This window comes from Hemicordylus capensis, chromosome 1, assembly GCF_027244095.1.
Source record: "Hemicordylus capensis ecotype Gifberg chromosome 1, rHemCap1.1.pri, whole genome shotgun sequence".
In the NCBI taxonomy this organism is placed as follows: Eukaryota; Metazoa; Chordata; class Lepidosauria; order Squamata; family Cordylidae; genus Hemicordylus; species Hemicordylus capensis.
The window spans coordinates 67,156,465-67,174,733 of record NC_069657.1 but is presented as its reverse complement, the minus strand read 5'-3'; the positions used below and the strand labels follow the sequence as shown (position 1 = coordinate 67,174,733).

Genomic DNA, 18,269 nt, shown 5'->3' with positions numbered 1-18,269 from the left:
CCATGAAATTGATTGCCAGGAGGTCTAGGACTAACAAACGGAAATACTTTTTCACACAACGCGTGATCCACTTGTGGAACTCTCTGCCACAGGATTAGTGACAGCCAACAACCTGGATGGCTTTAAGAGGGGTTTGGATGACTTCATGGAGAAGAGGTCCATCAATGGCTACTAGTCGGAGGGCTGTTGGCCATCTCCAGTCTCAAAAGGCAGGATGGCTCTGAGAACCAGTTGCAGGGGAGAAATGGCAGGAGAGAGGGCATGCCCTCAACTCCTGCTTGTGGCTTCCAGCAGCATCTGGTGGGCCACTGTGAGAAACAGGATGCTGGACTAGATGGGCCTTGGGCCTGATCCAGCAGGGCTGTTCTTATGTTCTTATGATCTGCAATATGGGGATAACAATGATGGCTTTACTTACTGGGTTATTGTAAAGATTACAATATAATATAGGTTGAGTGCTTTGAATAACTGAAAGGGTTAAACAAATGATGATGATGATGATCTTTTTCTTCTTCTATCTATATAATTCTCCTTAATGTACCCATCGCTAATCCCATGCGTGGCAGCTCTCGTGAGTGTTCGTGAGCAAGCTGCAAATTAGCGATGGAGGCGGGTGACCCGGCCGGCTGTGAAGGAGAAGCAGCCACCGCCAGGCCAGCTAGTGGGGCATGCAGAAGTGACTGCTGCCAGGCTGGCCGGTGGGCCAAGGAGAAGTGGCTGTTGTCGGGCTGGCTTGCAGGTTGAGGAGAAGCGGCCACCGAGAGAGAACTATATACTCTGCGCCAGGTCAGCTTCTTGTTGTTGTTATGGAATTTACACACAGTCTACCAGATTTTATTGACCGGATTTAGTACTTTAATTATTGGGCCTTTTCCAAGGCTCTAGGGTAACTAAAGAAAAATTAAAGATAGTGTTGTAGTATTCATGCTGTCCCAAGTAGTGTGACCTTCTGTAGTTGATGTGTTGTAATTATATCATTGCCCAAGGTATCAAGATGGTATTCAAGTTCTTTTGGTACTGCACCAAGGGCAGCAACAGCTACTGGCACCCTATTATTTATTTATTTATTATTAGTAGTAGTATAGCAGCTTCATCTTCAGATGCGTAATCAAGGTGGGGCAGGCACGGCATGTTCCCTAGGCGCCAATTGCAGGGGGTGCGCAAAGTGCCTGCCATTACCCAGCCCTGCCCTCAACCACCACAGTTTTTTTTTTTTTTTTAATTGGTTTTGGGGGGTTTTTTTGGAAAATCCCCGCTGCCACCCCACTCACACAGCCACGACTCACAAGTTGCGCAACAGAGATCTGAGTCGGGGCAGAGAGCATGCGCGGCAAACACCCCCCCCCCCCAGGAGCCTCCCTGAGCACTGACTTGCCGATTATTTTCAGGAGAATGAGAAAGGGGAATAGATGCTTTCAGGCAGCATCCAACCCATGCAAGCCTTTAAAACATAAAGTTCCCTCCCTACTGGTTCTGTACCTGGAGGTGGTCATAGTGGTGGCAACAGCAGCTACGTCTGCTTTTACATGTGTTCTCTCTCCCTACTACTACCTAGCAGAAGAAGATGTGGAACAACAGGAAGAGCCTTTCATCACTTCCTGCTGCTCCAACATCCCCACTTTTTGGCTTTTAAACAAGTAGCTGTGAAAAAGGCCAATTCCATGCTAGGGATCATTAGGAAGGGGATTGAAAAGAAAAATGCTAATATTATGTGCATGGATACAAATCTATGGTGCGGCCACATCTGGAATACTGTGCACAGCTTTGGTCACTATATCTTAAGAAGGACATTGTAGAACTGGAAAAGGTGCAGAAGAGGGCAACCAAAATTATCAGGGGCCTGGAGCACCTTCCTTATGAGGCTAGGCTACCAAATCTGCGGCTCTTTACTTTGGAAAAGGGTTGGCTAAGGGGAGACATGATTGAGCTGTATAAATGCAGTGGAGAGAGTGGACAGAGAGACATTTTTCTCCCTCTCTCACAATGCTAGAACCAGGGGTCATTCCATGAAACTGAAGGTCGGGAAATTTAAGACTGACAAGAGAAAGTACTTTTTCACACAGTGCATAATTAATTTATGGAATTCTTTGCCATGGGATGTGGTGATGGCCACCAGCTTGGATGGCTTTAAAAGGGGCTTAGACAGATTCATGGTGGACAGGTCTATCAATGGCTACTAGTCTGGTGGCTGTGGGCCACCTCCAGCCTTAGAGGCACAATACCTCTCAATACCAGTTGCAGGGGAGCAGCAGCAGGAGAGAGGGCATGCACATACTTCCTGTGGGCTTCCCAGAGGTATCTGGGGGGCCACTGTGTGAAACAGGATGCTGGACTACATAGGCTTTGGTCCTGATCCAGCAGGGCTGTTCTTATTTTCTAATATAAACTCTTACTTGGATATTTTAGTTCCTCCTCAGTAGTTTCTCTCTTTTCTGCTTTAGGTGGACCTTTTATTTTGTATATCAATGAACAAAGTTTGTCAGTCCATGAGATATCTTCATCTTCCTCCTCCTCCTCTTCTAATGGAATACCTAATGGATAATAAAATTAATTTGAAACAAAGTGGATTCCATACCCTGTTAGAACTCCCATAATGTTAAACCAATATCCTAAGTTTAAAAGAACACATGACTTTATCCTCTCCTGTCATAGTTCAACACTTCAGCCACTATACTGCACTGTTTCTTAATATTAATAACCACCAGCTCTGCATGTGCAGCTCCAGAGAAGGGTTGATGAGACTTAGGGGAGTTCAGAGCAGGAAATTCCCAAGCACAGACCAGCATGTATCATGGAGAGTGGGGAGGATTCAGTAGGTGATTGGTTCTGCCTCTTATTATTGACATCATACTTTTGGTGCATTCCATGCCAAACAATAAACAAGTGTTTTACTATTAACTGAATGTTTATATTCCTTTATTCTTATAAAGCTCAATGTGGTACAAAAGTAGATAAAGTAAAATATAATTAAAATAGTAAAGGGCACATACAGAATAAAACTGTAGTTTAGCAATCCAAAAATCAGTCAGCCAGTCAAATGCTTTTAGCTGACAGCAAAAAAATGGCCTGTGAGGAAATCTGGTGAATCTCCAGGGGAAGGACATTCCGCAGTTTAGGAATCACTGCAAAAAGGGCCCTGTCCAGGTTACTGCCAAGTATGGCTATGAAGAAGGTGTATTATTTTAGAACTCAGGCAGTTTTATACAGGAGAAGTCAGTTGTTAAAATGTGCAGGCACCCAGCCATTTAAGGCTCTGAAAGTGATTACCAGCACATTGAACTGTGCCCAAAAACAAATTGGAGGCCAATAAAGATGGCAGAGCAAAGGGGTCACCCAGTAGCTATATGGAGATCTATACAATAGTTTAGCTGCCACATTTTAGACTAGCTGAATTTTCTGAACACTTTTCAAGGGAAATCCCATGTAGAGCACATTACAACAGTCCTGGCTTGATGTAAACAAGGTATTGGTGATAGTATTGGTCAGATCTACCATTTCCGGGAAAGGGCCGCAGCTGTTCTCAGCCAGAGTTGGACATATGCACTCCTTGTCACAGCCACTATCTTGGCAGTAAAGACCAGGTCCTTAAAAGGCAGTGCTCTCCGAGTCCAGAGCAGCACTTTACATAAACCCAGGGTAGCTTTACTACTGACTAAAAGCACCTCAGTCTTGTCCAGGTTTAATTTTAGCTTGTTTGCTCACATCCAGTCCATTGCTCTCCATCAGATACTGGTTCAGGGCTTCAACCATTTCCCTAGTTATGGCATGGATGTTTATACTTTTGGATGCTTATATAGTCATGGAATTTTTTAAAATTTTGCTTCAAGTACTTGAAACTGTGAACAGAAAGAGGCTTACATATTACATTATTGCAAGAACCTCTGGGTGATGGCACAATGGATTTCTGTGCACTCTGTATCCCCATGAGGTTCCTCTTAGAACAGGCAGGGCTACCCAGTGTCAAGGATGCAAGAGAATTGTTGCTCCCATCACAAAAGTTACCAGAAATGCATCATAATATTTCCCCCCACATGGCAGTCATTCATTTACATAGGAGAAATAAAACACTGTACTCCATTTCTGTGTTTCCTTTGGGAGAGATGCTTTCAGAAACTAGCACTTTGAGATCTATTGCTTGATTGTAAATGCTTTCACAAACTAAGTCCCAGAAACAACACCCCCACCCCCACCCCGAAGGCAGGCAGAAGTCACGTACCACAGTGGATTAAGAGATCATCATGAAATTCATATAGTTCTTCCCGAATCTCTTCAGGACAAGGACAATCCTCTCCCAGTTGAAAATTTAACAACATATTAATCTGAAATGATAAATTAAAGAATAATCTTTGACAAGCAGTTACATTTGATACACAATAGTCACATAAGGCAAAGTATTTAAACTTGAGCAATCCTACTGATTTTGACAACAGGAAAATGCTCCGAAGGAAAATTCAGTTGAGATCTCGGCCTGAGAAGAAATGGCACATTACACGGAAATATATAAGAAGGCTTCGCAAAGCACATTTTGTAAAGGAACTCAGCTTAGGGAGGGAGAAATTTAGACTGGAGAAATTGAAGATGCTTAACCCTTTTCACAATGGTTATTTTTGTCATCCAGATAACTTCTTAAACCTCCCCCTACTGGGCTTTTCAGCACTTCAGAGACCCACATTTGGGACTTCATTCCATGGCAGAACTTCCTGGGGAGTGCAGCCAAGGGATGCAGTGGAGTGACATCATCCCTTGTATCAAGGAGCCAACAACAGTGAAGCCTGAATTAGACATTAGGTTCATCCACATGGGGGAGAACCTCCTGGCAACCATTACAAGTCTTGTGCTAATCTTGTGTTAGCAAGGGACCTGAACAGGCTAACAGTTTTGTTCCCAAAGGCGCACTGTTTTGTTGAAATATTGCCTCGCATCAGTTGGGTGGCAGCCAGGGATACAGAGGCTGCTAACAGGGTGGGATTATGTCCTGGAGGGTGGCATGTTTACTAAGCAGCCAAGAGTCCACATCATTTGCCAGGAATTATTTTCCTGATGGAATCCACCTCTCCCATGCCAATGGGAAGGCTTATATGTCAGGTCTGAGGGCAGATTTTGCCATTCTGTTGGCTAGGTGTCCTCATGGTGGGACAGGCACATGCTTTTAGTAACACCTGTCTGTGGTGGGAACTGGAAAGCAGATCAGTTATGCTGTTTTAGACGTAACAAAACCTGCCCCATTCAGCAGATTCTTATGGTGGGTAATTCTTCCCCAATTAGATCTGAATCAAAAGCTGGCCAAATTTTCTCCACCTTCAGTCAAACAACTGGAGTTGGGGCAAACAGCAGATGGTGCGGTGCCTTTGCCCCAGTCCTAGCTTTGACTGATGGGTACTCTCTCCTCAGAAGTCCACTGAGCTGTAAGCTGGGGATTTATTCATTTGCCTTCTGGCTGTCGATTTCTCTTCTCTGATGCCTACGCTGCTGTTATTTTTCAATTTTGTTATTTAATAAAGTTTGGCCAAGCAGATTGCCCGTGCCCATTTACCCATATGCACTTGCCTGGCATCTTCATTGTACTCAGTGCAATTCAGTTTGCAGGTTGTTTCTATTATATTATTTTTAAAAGATTATGTGTGTATATATTGTACAGTGCTGTGATTCATGGAGAGGCAACATCTTTGGGTGAGTCATGTTAGGAGGAGAGGACTCTGAGGACCAAATTGAGGGGCTGGTGATCCATGGCAGCTGCAGGCTATAAATAAATAAATGTCAGTAAACTAATACACTCTAACTCCTCTGCTGAATTTTGCTTAAGTATTGGAATGGATAACCTGGTCCATACAATGTGGAACTATCCCCTTGCGGGAAGATAAACCTACTAGTGCCTATTAGTTCTTTAGATACTTATACTATATTAAAAATAATAATAATATTGTTAATCCAGTAACTTTGGGGTTAGGGGTTCCTTTAGGATCAATAAAAGATCCAAAAAATTAAGCCAGGCAGCTCCCTAGATTGCCAAGGAAGCCTCCCTTTCACGTCCTTTTAAAGCAATCTGAGGAGGGACAAGAAGATTTTGGAAATTCACTGTGGCAAATATATCCTGATTATCAATTGATGGAGGGAACAATCACTCCCTTTTTAAGACAAAGTCACCTGGAATGGCTAAATCCATGCAAGTGCTAACAATGCTATCGAGGAATTTAAATTTTGCCAGAGCTGCTATCTATATGAACCCTAACAAACTTCACGTTACATGATGCAGTGTATCTTTTCCATCCCATTAGTTAAGAAAAAGCTTTTTTTATGGACACTGGCTGACATCCTGACTAATGAAGCACTGGTGCAATGGGAAAGGTACCTGTGTAGCACCAGTGCTTCTGAAGAGTTCCAGATTAACATTGCAGCAGTGCTGATGTGTGCAGGGGTGGAATTTCAACGACTTCCGCTTCACCCAGAAGCTCTCGATATCACCTGAAAATATGTTTCAGGTGATATATTTTCAAATGACACAGAGTGCTTCCTAGAGAAGAAAAGGCTGGGGAGATTTGCCCGCACCACTCCATTTCGCTCCATGTAGTAATTTACAACAGAAAGAAGGAAATAAAGAGAGAGAGAGAAAGAAAGGAAGGAAGGAAGGAAGGAAGGAAGGAAGAACTGCATTTACTTGCTCTTGTGGAGGAGAGCGAAATTCTTTTGTCTTCCTGGCAGTCAAAGCAGCAGACATATTCAAGGCTTGCATGAGTTCATTATATCTGTATTTCTGATTATACTGCAACTTTGAGACATAAGTATCTGCAAAAGATACAATGGCTTCCACTCTGTGTTTGAGCTCACAGTCACAGAAATAATTCAGTAGCTCACACATCTGGCATGAAATAAAAGAAATGTATTATAGAGTTAAATTATGAACTTACACAATGCAGACATAAGTACAAGAACTACAGTACATTTATACATTATTTCCTGAGGGAATTTAATTTTATTGACAATTAAAAGAATAATAGATTGGATTGAAAGGAGACCTCCTATATGCTGAAGGAGTATGCCACTGAAGAAAGGATAGTTGTATTCTTTGTACTACTATTGCAAAATAAAAGTGCAACTAAATTCTTCTGCTTTTGCAAGAGTTTATGCAACTTCTTATGGAAGCATGAGAACTGCTACAGAACATTTATTAAGCACCATGTAAAACTTTGTGCAAGCTTTGGCATGAGCAGTTGCAGAACCCAAGCTAGTGGCTATTTCTTTCCATTGTTTGAATCCAACCCAATGTATCTTATTTGCTAATTATTCTATGTGATAATGAAAGCAGAAGGGGAAACATCATTGGTTGATATCTAGAATAATGCACACACATAGCACTACAGGGGAGGGGAGATTTTCACTGATCTCCCCTTCCCTCTGTACCTATCTGTGATTCCCAAAAATGTGTACCTGGGAATTGTACAGCCCTTAGGGACATATTTTCTGGACTCAGTCTGCTACAGAGGGAAAGGGTGATTGATGACAATTGCCCTCCCTTGTAGAACATGATATGTGTTCATTGTATATGTGCTTAGTTAATTTGGATGTCAGCCGTTATATATGTAAAATGAATAAAACTCCTTTCTACATTTTGATAGAAAGTTCTGCATCCTCACTGCAGTTTAAGATGTTCACCTTTCTTATAAAGAGGGCATATGGCACTGTATTGTGAATTTTACCTTTTGTGCAACAGTAGCATCCTATACCATAAAATGGTTAGGTGTGCGGCCGTGCTGCCCGTGTCTTTTTGGGCAGTTCTGAGCATGTGCGGAGCAGTGCGGCCGTGCTGCCCGTGTCTTTTTGGGCAGTTCTGAGCATGCACGGAGCGCATGCGCAGAACTGCTGAAAAAGATACGGCCGCCCAGACACGGGCGGCCATGTTGTATCTGAGCAGGGAAAGGGGGCGGTGGCAGGAAGGACTGGCCCCGCTGGCGGCGGCCACCGCCGCGCCAAGACTGGCCCCGCTGGCGGTGGCTGAGAGGACTGGCCCCGCTGGCAGCGGCGGCCGCCGAGAAGACTGGCCCCGCTGGCGGCAGCCGAGAAGCTTGGCCCCGCTGTCGGCGGCGGCCGCCAAGAAGACTGGCCCCGCTGGCGGCGGCCGAGAGGACTGGTCCCGCTGGCAGCCAAAGGTGAGGCCAAAAGCAGCACCCCCCCCCCCCACTAGAGCCCATTATTAAAACGGGCTTACAAATACTAGTAGAATAATAAAATGATTTGACCCTGGTCACACATTAAGGCCAATACCAGAATGAAGACAAAAGCTGTTCAAGATTCCTATTGGTTAGGCTCCTTCTCAAATTACTGGGAACACTTTATAGTTGTTTATTTCTAATATCATCACTTATGCATTTACTTTAAAGTTGTCACCTGGAGTTTAACAGATTCAGGCAATCTTGTTTGCAGCAAGCCTTTTATTGGAGTCTTAGTTTCCTTGATTGGCTTTTCACCAGCCTCTACAGCTTTTTCTTCTATCTGTGTAACATCTTCCTTCTCAGCTTTATCCATTGCTTCTTCCTTGAGCTCACCAAACACACATGGATCAATGAGGAGCAAAATTTGTTTAACATCATGGTCATCAAAAACTCCCATGATGAGTAAAGTTCCTATAAGTTTAAGAACTGGAACAAATTGGAACTCAACTTTCCCTCCAACAGGGTCTCGTATATGAGTTCCACTGCAGTAGACTGCTTCTGTCAGCATGCTAATAGCCTTGGACTTAAGTATCTCAAGTGGTATTTCTGGACTAGGTTTCTGATGATCTTCATGAGACAAAATGAAACAAGGAGTAGAGAACTTAAAATCTGGCTTCAAGCATGTACTAAGTCCTACTCCAGGCAAACCATGTCTCTTTAATTCATCTGGAAATAATTTTATTTTTCTGGTTTCATCTGTAATTGGAATAATAAATTCATTGTTCATCATGAGCTTAGCTTCCTTGGAGTATTCTAAATGAATGCTGATAAGCAAGTCATAGAATCCAGAACGTAAGAGTCCAGGCAAATATTGATTATCTATTGTATAAAATAACTGAGAAAGATCTACATGGCTACAAAGTGCATATGCTACTCTGTTATTACCCAGTGCACAAACAGAACTATACAGTTTTAAAGTATGATAGTGGAACTTCATCAAATCCTCTTGTTCACATAGCTCCAAAATATCAATACATCTGAAATGAGAAAAAAAAATCAACACAGAATTGCCATAAGTTTCATTTCCTGAATAAAGTACATTTTATTGGATACTTTGTTAGGAGGGCAGAAGGATGAGTTGTATAAAAACAGGTTGCTCACCTGCAGTTTTTGATCTGAAAGTGATCTGTTGACATTCATAAGCCTGGGTTCTGCACCTGCGCAGGATCTCGCAGGTGGAATATCCAAGCTCCTCATGACACTCACACACTGCCCCTCATGCTTGGCATGACTGTTTATTTTGGTGGTTAGAGCACCATTCCTTCAGTTCCTGGATGACCACCATCATCTGACGATCATCCAACAGAGTCTTTGAGAGAGCACTTATTAATATTCTTCTATGCATTTACTACTGTGGGTAGGAAGGGCAGGTCTTATTAATGTTAATGGATCTCTAACAGACCATTACAGGTGAGCAACCTGTTTATCTGTAGCGTGATCCATTGGGCATTCATAAGTCTGGGTGTTTAGTGAGCTTACCCAGGCAGAGGCAGCAAGACCCTCTTCAAGACACCTCTCCCAAGGTTAGCCTCTGCTGCAGAACAAAGGTCAATTACATCGTGTTTTACAAAGGCAGCTCTGATGACCATGCAGTCACTTTACAAATGACTTCCATTAGGATACCTGAGTCATGTGCTGCAGATGCAGCTTAAGCTCTTGTAGAGTGTGCTCCAATTGTGCATGGTGGGTCCACCTTCTAAACTTTGTATGCTAAAGAAATTAATTCCACCGATCAACGGGACAGGTGTTACCTTGATATAGGCTTGCCCTTGGATCTGCCCTTATAGGCTACAAAAAGTTGATTACTCTTACGAAAGGCCTGAGTTCTATCTAAGTAAGATAACAGTGACCTCTGGACATCCAATGCATGTAAAGATGTCTCTAAAGGTGTAGTAGGGTTTCTGAAAAAAAGTGGGCAGTACTATATCCTGATTCAGGTGAAAATCTTATACCACTTTAGGATGGATAAGGGATCCATCCGATGAGCATTTGGACAGGATAAAATCTAGTATAAGGTTAATCAGGACCGTTAACTCACTAATTCTCTTGGCTGTGGTTATGGCCACTTAAAAAGCAGTCTTTAACATAATTAATTTCAAGGAAACAGTTGCCATAGTTTCAAAAGATGGCTTGGTCAGAGACACAAGAAACAATGAAATGAAATGTTCAATCAGTTGTCTAACTGGGGGATACAGATTATTTAATCCTTTCAGGAATCTTTTGCAATGCAGATAAGAAAATGCAGTTCTACCATCCCATCCCTTATGTTTTGAGGATATTTCATCTGAGTGGACCTTCAGGGAAACACTGGCCAAGCTACTGCATTTCAGGGTTGTTAAATATAATAGTATTTGTCTCATAGATGCTTCATCAGGACGAAAACTCTGTACACATGCATACAATTTAAACCTCCTCTACTTGTGAGCATAATACACCTAGTGGAGACCTTTCTCTCATTTAAGAATATTCTATCTAGAACCCGACCTTCCAAGCTTCAGATTGGCATGTAGAAATTGACCCCTGTCTTGGGACTGTAGATCCAGACACTGAGCTAGGCATCAGTATCCATGTATTGATTGTATGAATAGAAGTGGAAACAATGCTTGGCGCAGGCACCATGGGGTCAGACACATTCTCTTGGAATTCAGGCCACTACTTTGCCCAGTAAAGGGTGAAACATGTAAAGTAGTCTGTTCCTCCTACTCTGCTGGAATGCATCCCTGCTGGAGTTCTTTCCCAGACCTGCTCTGGAGCAATATCTGGGGCATTTCATATTTTGTTCTGTTACAAAACAGATCCAGTGATGGATGGCCCCAGGAGTTGAATATCTTTATTAAGTATTTTGGATGAATCTCCCATTTGTGGTGTTGTAAACCCATTGTTGTCCTGCTTAAATTGTCCACCAGAGGTTTCTCTTCCCCTTCTATGTGCAGTGCAATTGGGTAAACTTGATAAGCAATGCACCAGTTCCACAACTGGACACTTGTGCAAAGGGAATAGGAGATTATACACCCTTGTCAGTTTATATAGTCAATGGCAGTGGTATTGTCTAGTTCTATCTGAACTATCTTTTCCTGAAGCAAAGTAGGAAGGATTTTAATGCCTGGAACACAGCTAACAGTTCCAGAAAATGTATGTGAAACTTTCTGTGTTGAGTTGTCCATATTCCCTGTGTTTTACATGTCCTGCAAGGGGTCCCGCAATGGGCCCCCCATCCTATGAGGGACTGTTGCTGGTGTCTATCTTATGTTTCTTTTTAGATTGTGAGTCCTTTGGGGACAGGAATCCATCTTATTTATTTATTATTTTTCTATGTAAACCACTTTAGACACTTTTGTTAAAAAGCAGTATATAGATACTTGTTGTTGTTTGATGGTCTCTGTAATAAATGTAGGCAGAATCCTGCCCTGCGGTCAAATGCTGACCACAACTTTCTGCTGAGAAGGGTGACATCCTTGATGGACAAAAGAATACATTTTGTGCTGTTCAGTTCTAGGTGGGTGTGCTCTAGAACACAATGAGGCTATTCCCATGAACACTGGAAAGCGGGCTAAGGGAGCTTAGCCCTCTTTCCAGGGATTGTAGGAACCACCGGGTTCGCAGGCAATCCGGGTGCTCCCAAAGTGGCTAGCCCACCTAATTCCCCCTCCCCTTAAATGAGGTTAACGGAGTGAGTGCTCCGTTAACCTCATTTGGTTGCTCGTGTGTCACCGTGGCGCACGGCAGCACATGAATAGACCCTTGACCGGGAGGCTGAAAGCAGCCTCCTAGGCTTGGAGGTGTCCCACTTGCGCGGGGCATCCTGGAACTTTCAGGGGCTGAGCGGCCCCGATCCCAGCAGCCTCCACCAGCTCTGTGACGGATTTGGCAGCTGTGTGGGCGGCCAATCTGGCCACTCAGTTATGAGTGGCTGCTCATCTGTGGGGAGAGCAGGCTAACCCCACTCTCCACACATACCACATTGAGGTGCTTCACAGCAATTGTGTGAATCGCCTCAATGAAGTGAAAAGGTTTAGATAACCAGAATGTAAAAATGTTGACTAGGCGGACTCAGAGGTTATCTGGTGTCAGGAAGAGCTTCGGAGAAAAGATAACCGAGTTCTTTACCATAATGAGTGTGTTTCCCATACTTCATGCCAGCCATTAATGCTTGGGTTAGAGAGATGAGCCTATTGCAGTCTTATCGGTTCCTTCTTGGGAAGGTGATTAGCCCAGAAGGCTAATGTTTGGTGCCAACATAGAGGGGAGTTCTTGGCTACTCCTCTTAGAGGAATAACTTCTTGTTAACTCATGCCTACTACAGCATCCCAATCTGTGCTTGAACAGAGAGGAGAGCATGAGGAATAGTCGTTTTTCAGTCCCAGGTAAGGCTTGACCTGGAGTTACCTTCCCATGCTACCTGCTAAGTGACTTGCCCGCGATCCTGCAAGTTCAACTCATCAAAATGGAAACTACAAGCCTATATTTCCAAATCACATGTAGGGGTGCTGCTGGGAGCCCCCAGTCTATTCTCACACTTCACTAAACAAGCCCTTACAGTCAAAGGGAAGGTCCTCAATTTTTTATTTCCTATCTGGCTGTAGGTTAGCCAAGTGCAGCCATGCATGCCTTCACAGAGAAACTGCAGATGTCAGTATACATGACTCTGACTCCATCTTAAGATGCTGGTGGGTAATGTTCATGGACTCAGCCAAAGTATTTTTGAACTTTTGACGGAATTCCTCTGGCAGGTTCTTTATGTCCTGCTGTAGTGATGGAATTTAGCCATGCAGGCCACATAATTCTCAATCTTTATGGATTTGTGGCCTTCCTTGTCCACTGGCGCTAAGTAATGACTGCCAGTTTTGCTTGAGGTAGCATAGTCTATAACTATTGGATGTTTTAATAGAAATGACACTTCTTCATCTTGCACCTGGTACAAACCTTCCAACCTTTAAGATGATGGGGTTGTAGTATTGAGTGCTTCCCATGCAGACTGTGCAGCCTTTGCAATAATTGGGAGCATAGGTAAGGCATAGGTATGCAGTATGAGATGATGCCATAAAGTCGTACACAGGGTCTTTTACTTCAGAAGTTTGTTGTCGTAACTCCTGACCTAGAACTGCAGCCATCTCAGACACATGCACATGATAGTCTTTAACTCCTCAGTAGGGGAGATGGAAGGTCTACTTAGGACAGTCTTGTCCAGAGATGGATCAGAAGAGTGTTATGTCATTGCAGACTCCACATCAGAGGAAGATGTATAATCTCCCCCTGAGACTATGCTCCTCTCAAACTGGCTGAACCAAAACATCCGAACCACACCGTGATCATGGTTAAAGCTGGCAGCGGTTACTGGCATAGGCTTGGCTGGAACAGAATGCCTGAGAAACATCAGCCGAAAAAGGAATAGGCTGTAATATAGAAGGTCCTGTAACAGCAGCAGGAATTTTAAACAGAGTGTCCTCTTTCTACCTCTGTGGTACAGACAGAATGTCATGCTGCAAATGATGTTGAACACCACTGTCAACTCTCATTACTTCTCTGACTTCCACAAACAGTAGTCTTCATAGTCATATGGCAGACTTGGAGACATGGTGCAGTTATATTCTTGGATTCGCATTGGTCTCCTATGACAGGAACGATGATGATGAGATCACAGCAGAGAAGCAGAGGAACTGCAGTTACCGGAACAGTCACTTAGTACAGTGAGTACTAAGCAAATGTCCCGAGTACATCCCTTAAGCAGGGGTGTGATCCAGGTGTTGAGTGCCTCTTGGGAAATAAGCTGCTTTCATCGGATACATTGAGGAGGTTTTTGGAATGGGAATAACATCCTCCATGTCGAGACCTTGCCTAAGGAAACCTCTATATGTCAAAGCCAAGCGTATGCTTTCTGAAGAATCAAGCAGGGAGAGCAAAGAGTGGGTAGCTACTTGATTAAGGTCTTCCCCTCTAAGGACTCCCTCCTCCATGTTGACATTGATAACAGACATCGAGGGGGAAAGCTGGCCCTGCGATAGGGCTTGTTGATGGATCTAACAAAGAAGACAGCCATCTCAGCACAGTTGACATCAGAACAGGGTCTGAGGCTTGCTCCTTTGATACCATGGTCAGCATAGATGATCACTATGGAACCGACAGTGATGGAGACTATGGTGTAGTCAACATAGTCGATTCCCTCAACAACGAGGGTGATGTGCACTTTGGTATTGACAGTGGAAACCTCCCTGCCACCAGCACTTGAACCCCTGATGGGGAAGGTATACAGAGCAAGGTTTTCAATGTCTAAGGCATTGTCGAAGGCTGGGCTGACTCAAGAGATCTATGCTTTTGCATTGGCGAATCAGAATGTTGATCCTCATCCAAAGACCTCTTCTGCTGCTGCTGCTTCTTGTGGCAACTCCTGGAGGAAGAGTCTTTTGATACCTCCCCAGGGCATTTGAATACATGTTTTCCCGATGCCAGTCTTGAGTTTGAAATCAACACCAATATATTGGCTGGTATCAACACCAAGGTAAATATTGACAACGGTGAATGTGGAGATCATGGCATAGGAGTCAGAGGGTGAAGTGCTTGCTTGTACAATGCTGTCCTGAGGAAGTGCTCAGTTTTTTAAGGTATTTTAGGGTAAATTTAGGGGGTTTTAGGGTAAATTCAGCAGGTCCTTGTATTATGATCCTTGACTAAACAGAGCAAGCAGGAGTCACGCCAATCAGTTGAGGGTAATTTCCCTCCATAATTTTTACACTTTCTTTCTAAAAGAAAGTCTTTCTAATGTTCATTGAGACACAGAAAACCACATAACTGGCCAATTCAATCCAGGTAAACTTCCAAATCCTTCAACAAACCAGTCAGTTTTGCAGAAAAACAGCCAAAAACAGTCTGAGTTCAATAGTACTTCACACAAACTCCCTCTCCATCTATAGGAACGGTCATGCCTAGTGTGAGGGGCAGTGTGTGAACTCCACAAGGAGCTTGGATATTCCACCTGTGAGGGCCTGTGCAGGCACAGAAACCAGGCTTATAAATGTCCAACAGATCATGCTACAGATGCAGAAGCATGCAAACAGTGATTTTATAATATTTGTAATATAAAACAACAACCTTGAAACATTAAAAATGAAGCAAGTCAGGGACTTGGATCCAGAATAATGAAAGTGGAAGCTCACTCACACTATAAGGTTTTCCTACATCGCCTTCCCACTGCAGCCTTTTGCATCCCCTGAAGGTCAGGAGACCCTCCTAAAGAGCTTTGGATGTGGTATGTTTATCGGAGGGAAATTGGCAGAAATCAGTGAAGAAAGCATCATTTTGTAAGAGAGTCTTCACTTTCACTATTCTGGATATGGTATACTGTAAGAAATGAGGTATATTATCTGGTTAGGAAATAACTCCTCAACTAGCTGACCCCGCACAGAGCACCTGTGCGGCAGTACACTCTCCCCACCTTCAGGCCCAGTTTGTTCTCCCCCCAACCTTCTGCCTCAGTTAGTTTCCCCCCCCCACTCTTAAGGCCCAGTTAGTTCTCAACCTTCTGCCCCAGTCTCCTCTCCCTCCACCTTCTGCCCCAGTCTCCTCCTTGCTCCTCTCGCCCCCCCACCTTCTGCCCCCGTCTCCTCCGCTGCCTCCACCTTCTGCCCCCGTCTCCTCCGCTGCCTCCACCTTCTGCCCCCGTCTCTTCCGCTGCCCCCACCTTCTGTCCCAGTCTCCTCCGCCACCCCCACCTTCTGCCCAGTCTCCTTCCCCACCCCCCACCTTCTGCCCCAGTCTCCTCCATCTGCACCCCATTTCTTTACTCCTCTTCAGGCCCATTCCTTTTCCACTGCCACCTCTTCCTGACCCCAGCGGGCCTCCTCCTCAGTCCTTCCCCTGCCCGCTGGCCGCCTGTAAAGGCCGGCGGGGCTTTGTTCGCCCGCTTGCCATCCTCCTCCTGCCAACCATTTTCCTCTGGCCAGTGGAGCTTCGCCTGCCGGCCAATCCACTTGCTTTAGAACACTGCCCATCATGCATTGGAAGCCTCAACGCATGGACCGTCTACCGGAATATATATAGATAGATAGATAATTTTCAAATATATTAAATGGCAGCTTTTTGAAAAGTATCTTAGTGATCTGAAACACTGGATTATCATCATCATCATGTACAGTATTTTTAGACTTCACTGGAATATTGAGTAGCAGGATGTTTTAACAAAATTCATTCTACTACTCTCCTTCCAGTTTTATTAAAATTGGCTTACATACAAAAAATGAATTGCCAGTCCAGGTTTCAGATTACACCTTGACATAAGTCTGTACTTCCAGATACATGGTTTAATATTTTTGTAATATTAATATAGAAGATCAGCACTAAGCTCTCAATACAGTACATTGCAAGAATCAAGACTAAAATAACCATTTATGATACAATATAATTCACAGTGTAACTTAAAGCAACAAGCAATTCATACAACTATTAAACTAATACATGAAGATTTTAGGTGGCACATCTCTCTACATTATTTTCTACACTAAAATAATAAGGAATTAATCCAGAATGGGTTTTTTTTTTTAAATATTCATGTAACAGCAGCAAAGAGTTTACATAGTCAAATGATAAAATATCTTCAAACAGCCTGGCAAAGACTTATAACATAGCTCCAATTTGACTAAGAAGATACTTATGGAAATACTTCAACATGTTTATCACTTGCTAGATCAGGAACTACTAATGTAAATCTTATGTGCATAAGAAATTGAATGTACAACCCCACACACATTCAGACACAACCTGTCAAACATTACAACTTGTATAAACCGAAGTAATGATGGATCAGTTGTTTAATTTTAGTAGAACCATTTTGTTATTCTAAGGATTATGTGGGCATGTCACAAAAATAACTGCTCAGAAACTGTATGGTAGTGGGAGCAGGGTCTCTTATGCTGATTTTACTGAAAATGTTACCTTTTTTTTAAAAAAAGGGCTTTGTGCTAGGACTCCTATATCTTTTACTTTTCATGAATTATGTCCTCTAGCTACAATTCCCCCTCCCCTACAATACATTGTACAGTATGCACTTCTTGAAAATATTGGGGAGGTTTTGGGAAAGTATTTCCATTGCTTATTGCACACAGAGTAAAAGCATTCTGGAATATTCAACTTATTTATAGACTGCCATCCAGACACTGACCATACTTAGACCTGCTTAGCTTCAGCAATGTGGCTGTCAAGAGTCATCAGATGTTGCCCTGGGACTGGCAGGTGCCAATGCAACTTGTCTATACCAATACATAAAATGTGTAACACTACAAAGGAAATAAATCTAACATACTCTGCTCTTAAGGAAGCTATTAAAGCATTCTTCAAATGTACCTGCTTTCTTCTGGAATATGGAGAGCCATCATCTGCAAAGGTTCCAAACATTGCACCACCCACCCATGGCGGTCACTGACCCGCTCAGCCTCTACTTTCAGGAACCTATTTGGCATCCTGCTCCACACAACAGGTGTGATTGTTTGAACATCCAGTCGAGGAGGGCATTGAGGAATAGGGTTTCTTTCTTCACTTTTAAAGATTGCTGCTGACAAAGGCATAGTGTTCTATAAAACACCAAGTAAAAAAATGAAAAATGTAAAAACAGAAGATTTAAACTCAATTTAGCAATATTCTATGGTATACATATTAAAATAAAGGGCAATTTTTAAAAAGTCATGATTAAAGATATTCCTGACAAATGGCTCCTGGGGCCTAGCCTAGCCCAGCCCAGCCCTGTTACCCTGTTAGGTGGTAGCTAATAGCAGTTTGATAGATTTTTTAAAATTTTGTAATGGCAATATACTGTATTTACCCAAATCAAAGATTTGGAATTTAAGACAACCACCTTAAAATATAGAAGTTAAATACAGGTTATACCTGCATTTACTTGAAAGCAACAGGACTCTGAATTTAAGATGACCTCCTGATTTCTAAAATCTGGGAAAGAACTAGTCAGATCAGATTCAGGTAAATACAGCATTTTCAACTGTATGAGACCTTACTGAAAGACTTTAACTTTTGATTTGTCTTTGGTGTCATTTCACCAGCAATTCCAGAAAAGGTGGG

At 43.1% G+C, this 18,269-nt stretch overlaps 1 protein-coding gene across 23 annotated transcripts in view; it reads right to left on the bottom strand.

Annotated features, from left to right (window-relative positions):
- The window catches only part of RYR3 (ryanodine receptor 3), a 644,727-nt gene that overhangs the window by 316,063 nt on the left and 310,395 nt on the right, over positions 1 to 18,269 (bottom strand). For all 23 annotated transcript variants that reach the window (XM_053280309.1, XM_053280347.1, XM_053280383.1 and 20 more), the window contains 5 exons: positions 17,541 to 17,767; positions 8,383 to 9,184; positions 6,656 to 6,856; positions 4,217 to 4,319; positions 2,394 to 2,531 (listed from right to left, as the gene is read on the bottom strand). In XM_053280309.1, coding sequence (XP_053136284.1) covers positions 2,394 to 2,531; positions 4,217 to 4,319; positions 6,656 to 6,856; positions 8,383 to 9,184; positions 17,541 to 17,767 — 1,471 coding nt within the window. The remainder of the gene's footprint in view (positions 1 to 2,393; positions 2,532 to 4,216; positions 4,320 to 6,655; positions 6,857 to 8,382; positions 9,185 to 17,540; positions 17,768 to 18,269) is intronic.